This window comes from Camelus bactrianus, chromosome 6, assembly GCF_048773025.1.
Source record: "Camelus bactrianus isolate YW-2024 breed Bactrian camel chromosome 6, ASM4877302v1, whole genome shotgun sequence".
Lineage (NCBI taxonomy): Eukaryota > Metazoa > Chordata > Mammalia > Artiodactyla > Camelidae > Camelus > Camelus bactrianus.
Window position 1 is genome coordinate 65,775,700 of NC_133544.1, and position 19,908 is coordinate 65,795,607.

The window sequence follows — 19,908 nt, forward strand, 5'->3', positions numbered from 1 at the left end:
CTCTCTTGTTTTTATGGATGGTCCTAGGGACTGTGGTAAATGGATATTGCATGTGGACATGACCCAACTGCTTTAGGTGGCCCCAGGTAAAATGCTTACTTAGTGATGATATGGCCTTCAGAAAGAATTGAAGGGATTTATAGTCTTCACAGCATCAATATCCTTGAATAAGTAATCATTAAAATATAGAACATTATTAACATTCTTATTTTAGTTTCCTTTTCTTTTTCTTTTATCTGGAAACACTCTAGCTGATAAATCAATGGATGGAGTAAATCACTCTATGGTGTCAGAGTTGGTGTTTCTGGGACTCACCAATTCCTGGGAGATCCAGCTTCTCCTCTTTGTGTTCTCCTCCACATTTTGCATGGCAAGCATGATGGGAAACTCCCTCATTATTCTCACTGTGACTTCTGACCCTCGTTTACACTCCCCCATGTACTTTCTGTTGGCCAACCTCTCCTTCATTGACCTGGGAGTTTCTTCTGTCTTTGCTCCCAAGATGATTTATGACCTTTTCAGAAAACGTAAAGTCATCTCCTTCAGTGGCTGCATCACTCAAATCTTCTTCATTCACGTCATTGGTGCTGTGGAGATGGTGCTGCTCATCGCCATGGCCTTTGACAGATAGGTTGCCATATGTAAGCCTCTTCACTATCTGACTATTATGAGTCAAAAAATGTGTATTCTGCTTCTGGTTGCTGCATGGATAATTGGCTTGATTCACTCTGTGGTTCAACTGATTTTTGTTATTAAATTGCCATTCTGTGGCCCTAATATATTAGACAGCTTTTACTGCGACTTTCCTCGGTTCATCAGACTTGCCTGCACAGATACCTACAGGCTAGAGTTCATGGTGACAGCCAACAGTGGGTTTATATCTCTGGGATCATTCTTCATATTGATTGTCTCCTACATTTTTATCCTCATCACTGTTCGGAAACACTCTTCAGGTAGTTCATCTAAGGCCCTCTCCACTTTGTCAACTCATGTCATGGTGGTGGTTTTGTTCTTTGGTCCTTGCATCTTTGTTTATATCTGGCCTCAGCCCACATCACACCTAGACAAATTCCTTGCTTTTTTTGATGCAGTTCTCACTCCCTTTTTAAATTCAATCATCTATACATTCAGGAACAAAGAAATGAAAGTGGCAATGAGGAAAGTATGCAGTCAATTTATTATTTATAGAAGGATTTCTTAAATGCCAAAAGTATTATGAATTTTCCTTACAAACTTGGAGTAACATTAAATTTCTATTATTTAATATCAGGAGTTTCCAATACCATATTAACTTTTAGGTATCCCAGATTAAAATAACATGGTTCTTTTAAAAATCTTAACTGAGAACATATATTACAGCCTAGGGTTGTAGGAAGCATGTGGTATGATAAAAAATGTCTTGTCTCTAAAAAGACATTATCTTGATGAATTTACTGTGGTCTAGACTTCAAAATCAATCTCTTCAGTGTTAGAGTGGGTCATAAACTGGAGCACTGATTGACGCTAAAGAAATTGATACTAGATAGAAATATATACATCAAGATGCCCATTTATTAATTTGCCACATAGATCAATCGAGTGGCCTGAACTTCCACATAGGTGTAACTCATTCTTTAATTGTACAGAAAATTGGGAGAAGTCAAGTGATGATATGAACATTAATGAGCAGGAAATCAGAGCAGGAAGGGTTAGCTGGATTATTCAAATATTTAATCATATCGTATTTTGACACTTAATGCCTGTATCTCCATAATAGGATATGCGTGTCATCACATTTCGAAAAAATATGATCCTTAGGCTAGGACTTTTATCTCCACAGTACTGGCTAGTCATCACAAGATTTACCTTTTGACTCTTTTTCTTACTATGTTCCAGGCTGTCTAACCCCTATGCTTTTACAGATACATTCTTGTTTCCAGTTGTAACTAGCCAAGTTCTTCCTTTTCTTGATGGCATGACTATTCCTGTTGCATTTGAATTATTTGAGTCATTGCGAGCTATATTTTAGTTTGGGAGATGTTTTATATATGACTATATTCTATTCTGTAGGAATGAGAGATTTGCATCAGGAGATTTCAGCATATCAGTTCATACCCATTTCAACAAAGAGGAACCAAGGTTCATTCTCAAAGATGTAGTGCAAATGACTGATCCTTATACAAGCTTATACATACTCCTTTGTATAAGGAGTTTATCAATATTCCTTTGGTCTTATAAGCCGTTCTTATTTACTTCATAACTTTTCTTGCTTTATAATTTATCTTTTTTTACTTCCATTGCCCTTATATCATTCATTCATTTTTTTTATTCTTTTTTGGACCCTTGGAAAAACACTACCTACATATAAGTTTACTAGCTAGCACTTATATTCAGCCTCCCTATAGTGTTTTGAATTGGCATTTTTAAAATGGGAGTTTTTACTAGGTTTTCTCATCAGTTGATTAAATAATGTTCAGTAGATCTAGCAAGGATTTCCAGACTCCTCGCTGTGTGTGATGGTTTAGAGAAATGCCTGCTCCCCCCAATCTTATCTCGTTCTCCCTTTACGTCAGGTCTATATCTATGGAATGATAGAGTCCCCAACTGCATAATGAATGAAAATTTTCTGTATCATCTAATGTAAAACTTTGTTAAGATCATTATTGTTTATTTTAAAAACATTACTGTTTTTAGTTGACATCTACTCTGTTGTTTGCTCAAATCAGCAAAGTTCTTCTTCTGGTAAATGTATCTTTCTCTTGCAATAAATATGTGGTATGATTACAAGATGACTGTTTGGTCAAGGTTGGGCTTCTGAACCAAGTCATAGTGACATATCTCCTAGCCATAGTTGAATGGTATAGATATGAGTCTCTGGCCAAGATGGGCCAAATCTGAGCTTTTCTCCAGGATATTGGACTTGCGAATGGAGAGAAAGCAAGCCTCGGTCCCTTTTGGAGCTATGATATGTAGAAACTGCTGGCAGTCATATTTCCTGCTGTTAGAAAATGAATCCGGGGTAATTTTTAAAAGATATATGAGAAACAAAGATATAGGATTTGAAGACAGAAGCCTGGCAGTATTCAAATTCTTAGTTTTAGGTGTCCTGGGCATTCAGCTTCATTCTAGCCCTACACTCAGTTAGGTCACTAGCTGAGCTAGTAAATGAGCGAATACTCATCCTCTTGTTTAAGTTGTGGTTCTGTCATTTACAATCAAAAGCCTGTTGATAAATACATCTTTGATTCTAAGGGCCCTGTATTTTCAATGTATAATCTCCAATTGTTTTCTTGTTTCTTTAGGAAAATATTATTCTTTCTTCTAATGAAAATAAAATATGCTCATTATGTAAGATTTATATGGAAATTAGAAATGAAAAAAGAGAATCACCCATAAAATCACCATATGGAGATAATTATTAGTAATGTCTTGGTATATCTATTTCTAGTGTTGTTCTATGCCTAAACATAAATATACATTTACAACATTAGTGTTTTATGGTCTCTTCATTTCATACTGCCTTTTTGATAAATAATATATTCTGAGAATTCTCTCACATTATTAAATATTATAGTACAAAATAATTTAAACACTATGTAATATTGCCTTATGTGACAATATCATTTTTGTTATTCCTCTGACATTGGCCAATTAGATTATCTACAGTTTTTTACTCTGCCTTGAAAATTCATTCATACACCTCTATCTATATTTCAGATGACTTCCTTTCTAGATTGATATATTTGGAACTAATAGAGTATAACAATATTTTAAATACTTAATTTGTATTATCATTTCTCCCAAAATATTTGTACTTTCTATGAAATATATTCATTACAGTACCCTTCCCAAATAGTGAATGTGATCACTTATTTAAAATATTTATAAATTTAAAGGACAAAAAAGGTGAAATTTTTTAAAAATTTCTTTGATTTTTGTATACAATGTGAGTATACTTAACATACTGAACTATACAATTAAAAATGGTTAGGATGATACATTGCATGTTGCATCTGTGTGTGTGTGTTTTTTTAACCACAATTAAATATAAAAATATATTTTTCAAAAAGTAACTTATAAACTTACTAACTTAGATTATTGGGATGTCCAACAACAGAGCTAGCCTCATGGACACCAGGGATTCACTCAATATCACACTTTTAGATTTAGCTCTCTCATTCACTCCCTTTCTCTTGTTCCCTTCTCACTTTCTTTCTCTCCTACCTCTCTCTCTGTTAACTTGTTTACCCTTGCACATGAGTCTTATTTTCTTCTTTTACACATGAATTCTTTTATGTATAGTGTGAGGAAAGAGGAGAGGCTGCAGATAACTCAAGTTTAAATCATTCTATCAGAGCAACATCATAGAAAAGGGAAAGGTTTTCTTTCCTAGCAAGTATATTAAAAGAAGATGAAAGGATCTTAACTGGCATTATCTGAGCTGCATGCCTGGTCTCTCATGGGCCAGTTCTGGACACGTGCCCGCCCTAGTAGCAGGAGCCAAGGTTATCTGGTTGTTAGCTCCCAGAGAACTACATGACTTTGAGAAGGAGCAGTTCCCAAACAGAGGAGGTGGGGTATAGACATTAGTGGAAGGAGATAAGTGATTCAGGGTAGGCAAAAAAAAAAAAAGTCACATGTTTTTCCTTATTGAAATAGAAATGAATACCTTTTGTTGAGGTGTTCTTTCTCCCCATCCTCATAGTAGAACATTAGTTTTTCCTGTTGATTCATCAGTCCCACATAAATGTTAAAGACATTAACTCCTTTATTATAATATTCGTGTTCAAAATGTCCCCTGCATTAGTTGTTTTCTTTTTAATTTTATTTATCATATTCTGCAATATTAAAGTTACACTTTTTGTGACTTCAGCTCCATAGAGCTTTTAAGCTAAGACTTCATAATTTTATTCTTAAATTCTTTTCCATTCCAATACATAATGAATATTCATGAATATGTACTTCTGAAATATTTTATCCACCTATAAAGTATTTGGCTGTAAATAATAAAAGAGGATCTAAATTTTTCCAATGTGCTTATTAATTCTCTCAACACCATTTAGTGAATAATTTTTTCCCTTATGATTTGTACCCATTTTATACCACATTATCATATAAAATATAGTCCATGTCTATTCTGGGATCTAGACCCATATGTAGTATATCTTCTGACATCTCCTCTTGGGTGCTTCATATATCCTCTGAATAGATTGAAAATGATACTCATGATCATCACTGAAAACGGTGTCTTCGTCCACTATCATATATCCAGTCACAAAAACAAGAAATCCAAAAGTGAGTCTCTCCCTTCTCTTTCTCTCCATTTTCCACTCATGCAGTGAATATTGAGTGCCTACTAAGTGCTAGGCATTATTACAGGCTTTTGGGATACATCAGTAAATATTAAAAATGAATTCCTACCATTGTGAAGGTTATGTTCTAGTGGAGCTATTGAGACACTAAATAATAAGCAAAATAAATAAGCAAGTTTTATAGTAAGTTAAAATGCAATAAGTACAATAGCAATATAATAGAATAAGTTAAGGTGGATTGAAACTTCAGAGCTGGGAGAGTGGATTGGACATCTAAGTAGAGTAGTTAAGGTAGACATCGCTGAGAAGATATTGAGCAAAGGCTTGGTTTAGGTAACTGAGTTAGCAATGCAGCTGTGAAGGGAGACAAGCACCCTACAGAGAGGGTGTAGCCAGCACAAAGGCCTAATGTGCCTGGTATGTTCATAAAACATCAAGAAGGCCAGTGTGACTTTGTCAGTGTAAAAAAGTGGGTGAATAGTACAAAGAAATTCAACAAGGTAAATGGAGGCCAAATCACATGGGATTATGTAGACCATTGTAAAAAATTTGTCTTTTACTCTGAGGAAGAGGTTGGGAGGCTGAACTACTGGAAGTTTCTGAAAAGAGAGGTGACATGATGTCCACTTACACTTAGAATTATTTTTCTGTCTGGTTGTCTTGCTGAGAATAATCTTAGGAAGGGTAGTGTAGTGATCTCAGCTGTGATAAGTTAGTAGTCTATTGCAGAAATTAAGGGAAGAAAGAGATGGTGACTTGAGCAGCACGATGTCAGTGGTGAGATTTTAAAGGGCTAACTAATAGGATTTGCCAATTGATTGAATAATGGATGTGAGAAAATGACCCCAAGTGTTTTGACTTAAGCTACTGGAAGAATGGATTTGTCATCAGTTAAGATGAAGGAACAGGAGCTCAATTTTGGACACATTACATCTAAGATGTTTGTAGAATGTATAAATGTAAAGTGGGCATCTGGATAAGCAAGTCTGATGAACATGGTAGAAATCTGAGCAGGAGATTGAAGCATAGATGTTATTTAAAGGTGTGGTGCTAGATGAGATAACCTAGAGAATGAATATAGATAGAAAAAACGTGAGGTTAAAGACCTGACCGCTGGTATTGTCTAACATTAAGAGGTCAGAGAGAATATGAATAATAATTAGTGAGGACTAAGAAGGAGCAACCAGTGATACGGAAGGAGAAAAAAAACAAACAGGATTTTGTAGTGCCTGGGAACACAAGAGAAGAAAATATGTATGAAGATTGGCATAAATAACTAGGCTTAAAGATGGGGACTAAGAATTGGTCATTAGATTTAGATACAGAAATCTTTAGAGAACTGAAGGACAAGTTTTATTGATTTTGTTTTAGTTTTTTATTGAGGATATTGTTGGCTTATAATATTATTAATTTCAGGTGTACACATAGTACGTCAAAATTTTTATGGATTACACTCCATTTAAAATTATTACAATATTACTGATGCATTCCCTGCTGTGCATTACAATCCTAAACTTATTTATTTTATAACTAGAAGTTTGTACCTCTTAATTCCCCTTCACCTATTTCACCCATCCTTGGAGCCCCCTCCCCTGTTCTCTATCTGTGAGTCTGTTTCCATTTTGTAATATTGGATCCTTTGTTTTGTTTTTCATATTCCACATGTAAGTGGAAATAGTATTTGTCTCTGTCTTATTTGACTAAGCATAATACACTGCAGATCCATCCAGCTTGTTGCAAATGGCAAATTTTCATTTTTTATAGGAGTAATACTCTATTGTATATATATACCATAACTTCCTTGTCACTTCATCTGTTAATGGACACTTAGGTTGCTTCCATATCGTGGATGTCATAAATGTTGCTGCTGTGAACATTGGGGTGCATGTATTATGTTGAATTCATGTTTTTTTTTAATTCTTCGGATATATACCCAGGTGTGGAATTATTAGATCATACAGTAGTTCTATTTTTAGTTTTTTGAGGAGTCTGCACAATGTTTGCCATAATGGCTGCACCAACAGTGTACATGGGTTTCCTTTTCTCCACATCCTCACCAACACTTGTTATTTGTGGTCATACGACAGGTGTAAAGTGATATCTTATTGTGGCTTTGATTTACATTTCTCTGATTAATGATGTTGAACATCTTTTCATGTGCCTGTTGGTCATCTATATGTCTCTTTAAAAATGTATATTCAGGTCTTCTACTCATTTTTCACTTTTTTTTTTAAGTTGAGCTGTATGAGCTGTTTACATATTTTGGACTTCAACCCCTTATTGGTAATATCATTTGCAAATATTTTTTCTTATCCAGCAGTTTGGCTTTTTGTTTTGTCGATTGTATTCTTTGCTGTGAAAAAGCTTTTAAGTTTAAGTAGGTTCTATTTGTTTATTTTTGCTTTTGTTTCCTTTGCCTTAGGTGTCTGATTCAAAAAAAAATTGCTATGATTTATGTCAGAAAGTGTTCCATACGTTTCTTCTCTTTTCAGTACTTTAAATATTACTACCACTCCCTTCTTGCCTGTAAAGTTTCTGCAGAGAAGCAAGCTGGTACTCTAATGGAGTTTCCCTTGTATATGGCTAATTGCTTCCCTCTTGCTGCCTTTAAGTTTCTCTCTTTAACTTTTACCAGTTTAATTATAATATGGTATGGATTGGTGTGGATCTCTTTGGGTTTGTCTTGTTTAAGACTCTCTATGCTTCTTCTACCTGATGTCTGTTTACTTTGCCAAGGTAGGGAAGTTTTTAGCCATTATTTACTCAAAGAAGTTCTCTTTCTCCTCTCTCCCTTCTCCTTCATGAAACCCTATAATGTGAATATTACTTCCTTTGATGTTGTTCCAGAGTTTCCTTAAACTCTCATCATTTAAAAAAAAACAACTTCATTTTCTCTCTTCAGATTGGGTGACTTCCACTATTCCACCTTACAGATTGCTTATCTGTTCCGTATCGTCTGATCTGCTGTTGATTCCCTCTAGTTTATTTTTTATTTCAGTTATTGAATTCTTCAGTTCAGATTGATTCTTTCTTATATTTTCAAAGTATTTGTTCAACTTCTAACTGACTGTATCCTTTCTTCTTCCAAATTTGATTTATCTGATAGTTTTTTTTTAACTATCACATGAATTATTTAGCTCCATTTCATTAGGGTTTTTCTGGTGCTTCATTTTGTTCTTTTATTTGGAACATATTCCTCTGTCTTCTCACTTTGTTTGACTAACATTTCTTATTTCTGTTAATTAGGTGAAACAGCTAACTCTCCTGGTCTTGAAAGAGTGGCCTTATGTGGCAGCATCCTCTAAGTAAGTAGACTTCTTGTGCCTTGGGGCTTTGACAGGCTGGCTGGAGCAGGGGTATCCAGGCTAGGGGCGGTGCCTGGGGAGTTTTGTGCCCATGGTCATCTTTGAGGAATGATGAGGATTGAGGAGGTGCAGACCAGGGATATGGGCTAAGAGGATTTTAAAAAATGGGACTCATTAGCACCTCAGATCTCAGAGAGGGTTCCAGGAGTTTCCTGATTTTTTGAGAGATGACCTAGGATTACAAAATGGATTTCCTTCGTATGTAGTCTAGGTGCCCTTTAAACAACTATTTTTTCACTGTATCTCAGGGTAGTTGAGTATGTACTTTGCCCCTCAGCTATATCCCTCCTTGGAGGTTGCCCTGATGGATGTGGGGTTCCCATGGGTACTGTGTTCCATCCTTCCTACTCATTTTTATATAGACTATCTCTGTGTAGTAGCTGTTCAATCGGCAATCAGATCTTCTTCAACAGTAATTGCTCTTTATGTAGGTATAGATTCAGTGTGCCTGTGGGAGGAATGAGGTTGTTCTATGCCAAGCCAGGGAGTAGCTTTAGTTGTACCCTTCCCTTGGAAGGAAAGATGGCCTGTGTTACAGATCTTACTAATTGTGGGAAGGGCTAATCCTTGGTTGGTTTGTTTAAGACCTAAAAAGAATAAGAGTATAAATTTCTTCAGGTGGAGTCTACAGAGAGGTATATGGGTGGAATTTTCAGAGTAGACACAGGGAATGCCCATGTAAAAGTCTATTAGAGATTACTCACTGTACAAGAATAAGATGATTGCTTCTGTGATGTAAATAAGCCTCTTTTCCCAGTTATCCTCATATTGCTCATTGGTATCATGTACTAATTCATTCTTAATTGATAGTAAACAGTGGCCATACCATAAAATTGGTCTCTGTGTAAACTCAGTGGTGTGAATTTCCCCTCACTAGGTGATCTGGCTGCCATCATGGCTGAGTGCCCAAGGTGTCGATGCAGAAGTAAATCCTCAGTACATTCTATGGTGCCACACCTTACTGTACTCTCAGTAGATTTGCATCCAAATTTTCTGGAAAGATTAGAGACTTGTCTTGATGGTGATATTAATTTATTCTGGGTGATTATTTTCTCTCCCAACCACAGTGTTTCTGCTAACACTACCATTATAGACCTATAGAATACCTTTTCTGCATTATCTGTTCCTATTTTGCCCTATGAAACTTCAGTTCTGGACACGTTTTTATAGCGAGTAAAGTACGACAACAAATTCACATCCATTGAATTTACTGTACTCACTTACGCTCCAGAACGAAGAGACAGCTCACTGATGAAGTGATGGAATGGCCCGGTGAATGCTCAGCTTTTGTATCAACTGGGACATAAACTCCTTGCAAATTTAGTATGCTGTCTACTTGATGCAGAATATATCTTAAACCAGTAGCCATTATATATAGCCATCTGTCCTATAGCCGGCATATATAAACTGAAAGGGGGAAAAGTCACTTTAACCATAGGACCAAATCATTTATTATGGAAATGTATGCTTTCTATTCCTTTCTACTTTGGTTTAGTAGGCTCAGTGTTCACAGTGCTCCAGAAGACAATGTTCAAAAGGGAACACAGCTAAGACTGGCCTCTGACAACTTTGGGCTCCTCATGGCACTGCACCAGCAGGTGGAAAGGGCTTGCCTCTGACAGCTGTGAGGACTAGGGAAACACTAAAAATGTAAGCCCATAAGCCAAATATTGAAATATTTAAAGGTTATAAATCAAGGTAACAAAATCTTGAGTACAGTGTGTTCTGTCTTTCTATGTTGATAAATATATGTTGTTTCCTCTTTGTCTCTAGTGTCTTATTATGAGTCGTTAGGACCTTTTCTCTGGTCAAACTAAACAGGTCTCTAGGGGTAAAGTCCCTTGATCCATGAACTACTTGTAAACTCCTGTCTTTGCAGTCGCACTTGGTCACTGTCCTCTCAAACTGTTAATAACCTTCATTTCCACATATGGCAAGATGATATGGAACTTTGTATAAGAGAACACAAGAAAATCTAAAATTTTATGAGGATGTTCTTTTCTTTGTACAGGTAAAATAAAAGAGTGAGCATAAATTGAACAGTAAGTAGAGTAGCTCTATTGTCACACATGATTCTGTTTTGGAACTGCTATGAGCATTAGTCATATCTTCAGCATGACTGCTGCCTAAAGCAGACGAGCTAGCATCTGAGGTAACAAATTGACTAGTAGTCGAGAATAAAAGTAAGAAGGGTATTGGCATGTTGGAGAAAGTAAACCTTGACTTTTAACTACAAACACACTGTATTAGGGTAATGCGAAAGATACTAGGAAAAGTCAAATGGATTCATAATATTTGGGATTGAGAGCTCTGTTGCCAGTGATAATTATGTGAATGATTCTCACCATTTGTAACCTGATAAACAGGTAAGAAAAACTGGTAACACATGAAACTAAGAAAACTAGATTTGTAATCTCCATTATTTTTTCAAAAGAGATGAAGTATAAACTGATTCTCTTCCTGAATTGGAAGCACATTTATTAGGTACTTATTAAATTTTTGAGATGTAAAAGTCTGAATAGGAGATACCTGAATAGAAGAGACAGCCAAAAACTCAAACTTGAATAAACTATTTTCAGTATAAATATCATCTTAAAATGTGTTGTGGAAATTACACAAATAAAGTGAACTACCAAGAGATCAGTTGGTTCCCTGCTCTTTTAAGTGCTTTACAATTTTAGAATTTTTTTTTTATTAATTTAGTCTCTAAAGTGTAAGTAGAATGCAGAAGGGTTTAGAGAAAGTTGACAAGTAGTTTTTTTTTTTTTTTTCCTTGAAATGGGAGGTAGACGGGAAAGAGATTCTAAGAGAAACATGAAGGAGATTTAATTTTTGAGTCTTGGGAACAGAAAGCTATTGGGCAACTTTGTTGAGTTTATATAATAAAAAGTTAATTGAAACACACTAAAAATTATTTATATTGCACACAGTTATAACAAATAAAAGGGGTATTCTTAAATTAGGAGAGGCAAATTTTTACCTAGGTGTAGATAAGAACTTATGACAACTTGAAAGATAAAATGCAGGACATTTCAGCTAAAGGAAGTTATAACCTCTGAATATTCTTAGATTAAGAAGGAAATTTATGTGAATGACAATTTAGATTTTCAAAACCAAGAGATGTCTGTAGATCTCTTTCAGTTTTGATAATTCTATTATTTGGAACACAAGCTTACAGTATTTCCCTCATGTATAAATTTAAATGTCTAGAACTCTGTTTCTGGAAGATTGATCTATTCAATATGAGTCAAAATAATGAATTATTCACAATAAAAGGCAAAGAGCTAGGTCTCTTCTTCTATATCATGAATAATTTGTTAAAACAAATGGTTATAACTAATGTGTTTGAGAAAAATAATCTAACAGCTTTCTCTTTTGAGCAAAGCCAATCTATAAGAGAATGTGGTTTGAGAACATAGTCAACCGGGAAGTTGATTGTAGGCATTTATTTGATGACTTCTAAGTGACCAGACATCATATCCTGGTGTCTCTATACCATGACTATTGCTCAGGGCAATAGTCACAGATAGTTATATACTTCAAACTGTGAGTTTCTATATTCTCTGATTTTTGGTTCTATATTCCTCTTCCTTTTGGTGCACCTAGGGTAAATTTATTTTTAACTTATTCTAACCTTTTTTCCCCGGTACTCTTTCCAAGATAACTAAAGAACAGTCAGTGTTGTCCTATTAGGTTACATATTTATATTTCCTTTCCCCTGTAAACTCATTTTCCTCAAATTCCAAGTACTTATGTAGTAGAAGGTATTGGAGATCCAAAGGGAAAATAAAATTACAGCTTGATGTGTATCACTGATAAGGGATTATGGAGAAAATCTTCTAAGAGACTGAGTGCTTAGAGGACGCCTGCAGACACAGTACTAAAAAGTTATGATTATAGAATTTCTGGAGTGGACCCAGAAAGTAATGAAAATCACATCCCATAAAGTACTTCTTAATTTAAAGTGGGCTTTGTCTTTCTCCTCTTTGTCATTATACGCATACTTTCCTTATTTCCTCTTTCTTTTTAATTTTCATTTTGATGTGTCTATTTTTTCCTTAATTCTTATTCTTTTTTATAATATACTATTCTCTATTTTTTCCATCTCTTCAGCCTTTTAATCCATCTTCTTAGTTATATAATCAGACATATTTTAATATTTCTAAACACCGAATTATATCCTCTTCATTTTTGTTGAATTATTATTTTATAAACACATAATCTACTATACCTGTTACTATTTTAATTGCAATCTGATTTTCCCATGTTGAAGGCTATCTTTAGTATGTTTAGGTTATAATTTCCACATCATAGAAACCTTTTGCCAATTTTTCACAAAGGCAATATTTTTAGTGTCTCCCTCCCTCATTTTTTTATCCTGAGCGTGTGTTATCAGTTGAGGTTACAAGATAAACAAACAAACAAACAAACAAACAAACAAAATTCCTCTTCTCAATCTGTTTACATGTAAACTAACTATAAAGTAATGTGATCAGTGATGCTTTGGGAAATGAATAAAGTTTTATGAGTAGAATCAGACAGGGAAGGTATGAATCTGCTTAGACTGTAAAGGGGTGGTAGAAAAGGGAGAGTAAACATTATAGCATGTGTTTACTTTGCATTGTGGATTGTACTTCTCTTCCAGAGAAGAGCAGTGGGTGGAGATGGTGGAAGGTCAGTTCAGGAAGAAGAACTAGTATATTTAAAAGCATGTAGTGTGTGGCGCTGTCAGATGCCACATAGGTGCCATATAGGTGATGTCAGATCATGAGATGCAAGAAAGGAAGGAGGGAAAATGAGGTCTAAAAAAAAAAAAAACAGATACTAGAGGGCTTTGAGTGCTCTGTGTAGAGTTTGAGGGTCATCTGGAAGCAAAAAAGGACTCATTAAATGACTAACATTGTGATTCAGTCTGTTTTGAAAGCTACTGGATTTTTGTCGGAACAGCAAAAACAGTTGAAGGAGTAAATACTGATGAGATTTCATAGCAGATCTGGTGAGAACTAATGAAAGTAGGGGCAGTGAGAAGAGAAAGGAGTAGATACAAGGCAGATGCATTAAATGTAAAAAGTGATTGTGACATATTTCACCCATTTAAAGAGTATCCAAAACTGTATCTTTGGTATTGTTCAATATTTAACAGTAAACATTTAATTTTTTTCTATCAGGTTTTTATTGGTAGTAAATCATTACAAATAGAATTGATTCATTCGTCCTATAAGATTCCTCTTTTTCCTTCTCCAGAGAAAATTACTATTCTGAAGTTGTTGGATATCCTTCTTTATACTTGTTTACTTTATTTATTTAATAAGTATTGTTTTTTTAAATCACAAAATTATATCACTTTACATATATTATTTTATAATTTGATATTTTTCATTCAATATTATATTTTTGAGATTTTTTTCATGATGACAAATATATATCTGATTCTTTCAGTTTCCTTTCCAATTAATTCATTACATTACATTGTATTAATTTACAGTAATTTACTTTATATGACCTCATTGTGGACATATATGGTATTTCCAGGGACATTAAAGAGGAGGAATTAACTGGGTTTGATGAGAAAAATAATTATCTCACATTCTCAATTTCCTTAGACATGAATTTTTTCCATTTTACAGGTTGGAAAGGGCTCAGAGATTAACTGTATGTTCCCCAAATCACCAAGTTGTTAGGTAGCAGAATATGAAATATTGTTCTTCAAATACTGAAGCCTATACTCATTTCATTATCCTATGCAGCTTCTTTAAAAAAAAATTAAAATAATTTCTAAGAGATCTTGTAAGAGCTAAAATAAAGACAAAGTCAAAGAATAATGCCATCATACACAGTGTATGTTTAATATAATTTCCCAGGAAAAGTCTAGAGTCCCTGTATCTGCACTGAGTTTGGTGATCAACCTCAATATACTTTCACGTGACTTGTTAAGTCCTATACCATTCTTCCAGGTACTGTGGAACTTATAAAGAAATACGATGGGTAGGATTGTCTTATGACCCACTTGAGGAATTAAAGTAAAACACTAGAATCAGATAACTACTCAGTTGGAGGAATCAGGAATGATTTCATGAAGGAGATGGAGCTTGAATACAGGCAAATTTATGGAGGCTTCTAAGTAGTTAGGTCATACAGTAGAACAAATTAAACTGGCATTTTATATCATGAGTCCATCCGAAAAACCATCTGTTCCATGTAAGAGTACTTGTCCAAACAAGTAGAGTAAGAACGAATGTTTCAGCATATGCCAACTTTCCCAGGAATACTGAGGTACATTAATTAGTGATAGAAGGTTGTCAGGAGTGAATAATCATGGAGACCAAGGCACCTGTTACCAGTATGTCAATAAATGGCAGTCACCAGCTATAATAGGGGCTTATTTTCCCCCAACAATTTCTGCTGTCACTCTGTCGCATGCTTTTGTTCAGGTTGTATCCTCAAGAAGTCATGAATAAAGGAAAATATAAAACAGAAAACTGGAGAGGTGACCAATCTGGGAGTCAGTAGATTTGGGTTCTAGCATAAGCTCTAATACTAAGTAAATTTATGGTTTTTGTCAAGTTATTTAACATATTTGGGTATTTATTTCCTGATCTATAATGACACGAGATTTTCCTAAATAAGGACTATTGAATTTATAGTAGTTCCCAAAGTTGACCTCATTGATTTCAGTCTCTTTGACTAGATTGAAGACTTCCTTTTAGTCAGTCCTATTCCTACTTTTGGATTCCATTTAAGACAAAATTTTCACTTTCCTGAATTCCCTAGACTCTTGATCTTTCCTTCTTTATTCACATGGTTAGTATCTAACACAAGCAAATACATCCTTGAAAAACTTAGGGGTATTGACACTGAACCCCTAGGCAGTGGAAAATCTGCATATAATTTTTGTCTTCTCCAAAACTTAATGACTAATAGCCTATTGTTCACTGGGAGGCTTACCAATAATATAGTAGATTAACACATATTTTGTACATTGTATGTATTATATACTGTATCCTTAAAATAAAGTAAGCCAGAGAAAGGAAAATTTATTAAGAAATCATAAGGGAAAATACTTTTACAGTACTGTGTTTACATCATCTGTTTACAAGATAAGTCATCAGTCTATCAGTGCCTACATCTTTATGTCTTATGGGATAGAAAACATTGTGGTTGTTACACATATCATTAACACTGGACATCAAAAATGAAAAGATGGGTGTTGGGCATAGCTCAGTGGTAGAGTACATGCTTAGCATGCACAAGGTCCTAGGTTCAGTCCCAGTAACTCCATTAAAAATAATGAGAAGATAAAGTGAAACTGATTATTTAGTTATAACAATTAATGTATTGATAATGTAGAAGCAGCAATATGATTGCCTTATGATAGCTTAGGGTAATCAACACAGTTGTTTCACAGTAGCCTAACCTATACAATACTCAATGAATTGTTATAAAAATTTTATGGCATATAGTTTTATAATCATATTCATAACTTTGTAATGGAAACATGGTAACTTTTTTAAAAAACCCACTTATCTGTGATCATAGACTGATAGGCCGTTTCTCCAGTTGAAGGAGAGGTAGATGCATCCTGTATGGTAAAGTAATTCTTGAAAGCAGAGTTATAAATGAGTAAGAAAACTAACATGTTATTAATTTTATATTAAATATTACCCAGTTTATGCCTATACAAGGATAGGCTGTCCATTTCAATACATTCTTGCACAATGTTCTATACGTATAATTTTTGCATATTTAGTGGAATTAAAACGCATGTAAGTGGACTCACAAAATTCAAACCCATGTTGCTCAAGGGACAACTGCATATTTTATTCATCCTTTAAGCAAATAAATATTTGTGATTATAAATTTTTGATACACTGGATTGAAGAAGAGATATGTGGTCCTTAACTTTATAGGGCTGGAAGCCTAGTTGGGAAGGAGAAATTGAACAAAATAATAAATTACATTTGTGGTAAGTACTGCTAAGAAATGCAGTGTTCTTTGGGAGCAAATCAATTAAACTTATACAAGACAATTTAATTTCTATCACTAAGAAAATGTGGATATTATAATTATCATAATTATTTATTGAAATATATTTTCTGATGTGAAAGTCCAATGCTCCCTGTTGGTCAATAGTGTTTTATTTTCTTATCATTCATTATGTCTCATGTTTTGAGTGCTATTAGGGCAAGTGAAATGAAGAGAAGTAAACATAACATTTGCTGAATACTTAATACAGCCATATGATTAAGATGCATTTGTTATTAATTACGATTTCATAGATAAATAAACTGAAGATCAAAGAGATTAAGGAACTTGCCCAAAGTAAAGCTGTCAATGAATGAACAACAGTATAAATCTCAGTAATCTAAATCCAAAACATACATTCCTATTGCTAAGCTATGATCTGTATCTAAATAAGAGTAATTACAAGGTAATGTGATAAGCCCTTATACAGAGATTTGTACAAAGTGCTTACCAGTATATTATACATTTCATAGTTTTAAGCTTTTCAGATCATGTGCTAGGTACCCTATAGCAGTGCTTCTCAAATTACCTATGTTGAAGGATAAGATTTGTTTAATTTCTAGTCTTTCATGGACTATTACTTTTTTAAAATACAAAATCAGAAATTTGCTAGAGAAGTTTTTAAATACTCACAAACTCTGTGCATAGTATGATACAAACTGAACGGAGAATTTATGGATCTGCAACTCTGTGTGGACCACTTTTTCATTGCTTTCGGGAGTATAAATATGAATGAGGCAAAATCCTGGCCTTCGTGAAGCTTGGCATCTACTTGGTAAATTAGAACTGCAATCAGTTAACTACAATATGAAAGACAGTAAAATAAATGCTAGTAATAATAAAACAAGACTTCATAGATGTGGCAAACATTTAAGTAATATTGAAGATGAATATAATTCCACAGGTGGAGCCAGATGAAGGTCTATAGGCTTGGAAGCGATCACAGTAGTGGCTAATTAGATGTGACTGAGGTCAAATCATATTAGTTTTGAACCAAAAATCAAAAGGTTTGGGTTGAATTCCTGTTACTTCTGTTGAACATGTTGTATCTCATGAGTAATACAGGGCATCAAACCTGGGAGGAAGCAGAGGGTTTTAAATGCAGAGACATGCTGGTGGTAAGAATAGCTCCACATGACAGGTACCACTTTTTCTGTGTGAACACATTTTAGAGGTCATGAGCACATTAGTTAGTTGTTATGCTAATTTAGAAATAGGCTTTCATAATTTTAACCTCTTCTTCTAATTTATTAATATAATTTTCATAATTTACATTTTCTCCTATTATCCTCCTTCATGTAGCAATGCCTACAAAACCAATGTATGAAGCAAATCACTCTGTGGTGTCAGAGTTTGTGTTCCTGGGACTCACCGATTCCTGGGAAATACAACTTCTCCTCTTTGTGTTCTCCTCCACATTTTACGTGGCAAGCATGATGGGAAACTCCCTCATTATTCTCACTGTGACTTCTGACCCTCGCTTACACTCCCCCATGTACTTTCTGTTGGCCAATCTCTCCTTCATTGACCTGGGAGTTTCTTCTGTCACTTCTCCCAAGATGATTTATGACCTTTTCAGAAAGTGTAAAGTCATCTCCTTCGGTGGCTGCATCACTCAAATCTTCTTCATCCACGTCATTGGTGGTGTGGAGATGGTGCTACTCATCGCCATGGCCTTTGACAGATATGTTGCCATATGCAAGCCTCTCCATTATCTGACCATTTTGAGCCCAAGAATGTGCATCTCCTTTTTAGTGGCTGCCTGGATGATTGGCCTTATCCACTCTATGGTTCAACTGGCTTTTGTGGTAAACTTACCCTTCTGTGGTCCTAATGTGTTGGACAGCTTCTACTGTGACCTTCCTCGGTTCATCAAACTTGCCTGCATAGACACCTACCAACTAGAGTTCATGGTCACAGCCAACAGTGGATTCATCTCTGTTGGCTCCTTCTTCATTCTGATCATTTCCTACATCGTCATCATTCTCACTGTTCAGAAACACTCTTCATCAGGTTCATCCAAGGCTCTGTCCACACTTTCAGCTCACATCACAGTGGTAGTCTTGTTCTTTGGCCCTTTGATATTTTTCTATATATGGCCATTTCCCTCCACACACCTGGATAAGTTTCTGGCCTTCTTTGATGCAGTTCTCACTCCTTTCCTGAATCCTGTAATTTACACATTTAGGAACCAAGACATGAAGGTGGCAATGAGGAGGGTGTGCAGACAGCTAGTCAGTTATAGAAAGATCTCTTAAGTGATGATTGTATTGTAAGAGCTCCTGTTGATTACTCATGTTCATTATTGATGGTCAAATTCAGAGAGAAAGTTTTCTTTGTCCTACTTTGATTTGATTATACACAGTAAAGTTGAATTCAGTCTGTCTTTCACTTAAGAGGGAAAGACATTCACTTCTGAAAATAGAAAAGGAGTTATATATGAAGTATTTATAACCAAAGATTATAGTTATCTTGAGCCTCAATTCCTAAGGAATAATATTTATATGAAGTAATTATTACAAATACAAAACTGGACATACTTCTTTAAGGCCTTCAGAACAGGGAGAATTCTCTCTTTTTACAGAAGCCTGTCTCACAGACAGGAATTCCTATCAGTACCTAATAGGGGTTCTCTAAGTGAGGATTGAACGGTATCTTTGTATTGTATGCTGCAGCTCGCCCACATTCTACTCCTCCTTTGAGTCTCTGCCAGGTCTGTGGGAAAAGGGAAAATTTTTTCGATAGCACCTACAGAGACTCTTTGAGAATATACAAGTATGAGGTCACACCTCTCTGAGTAGAAGCCACAGGAGCTGTTCTTGGGATACAAAGAACTGGGAAACACAAGGATTTTTCTTTGTGACTAACAGTATGCTACTCAAACCCATTAAATTTTTATTCCTCTTTTCTTCCTATATCTTCCTCTTCATTTTTCTTCAGCTACTTAGGTCTCTGGGCTAGGACAAGATTATTTTCCCTTTCCCTCTCCTTTCTCTTTATCCACACCCCAGTATTCCTTTGTCTTTCCCCACTCCCCTGCATTGCAGCTCTGTCCCCTTCTAACTTCCCTTACTGCTGCCCCTTTAAAAATGTTCTCTTATAGTTATTATAGATTTCTCCCCTACACAGGTTTCATGTTTTGAGAAGCTGGTTGTTTTGTCACAGGAGCTCTGCTGTGGGGTGTGAGCGAGAGGAGAATAATCAAATGGCAAGGGAAGGGAGGGTCACTT

At 35.1% G+C, this 19,908-nt stretch overlaps 2 protein-coding genes across 2 annotated transcripts; both read left to right on the forward strand.

Moving 5' to 3' along the window:
* Positions 1–253: 253 nt before the first annotated feature.
* On the forward strand, positions 254–1,201 carry LOC105076852 (olfactory receptor 4F3/4F16/4F29-like). The gene is given in 1 exon segment (XM_010965082.3): positions 254–1,201. A coding segment is annotated over 1 exon segment (939 nt). The 5' UTR covers positions 254–262.
* A 16,781-nt stretch (positions 1,202–17,982) lies between these two features.
* Positions 17,983–18,936, forward strand: LOC105076853 (olfactory receptor 4F3/4F16/4F29-like). The gene has a single exon (XM_010965083.3). It carries the CDS (start codon positions 17,983–17,985, stop codon positions 18,934–18,936), a length of 954 nt encoding a protein of 317 aa, XP_010963385.3.
* The last annotated feature ends 972 nt before the right edge of the window (positions 18,937–19,908 follow it).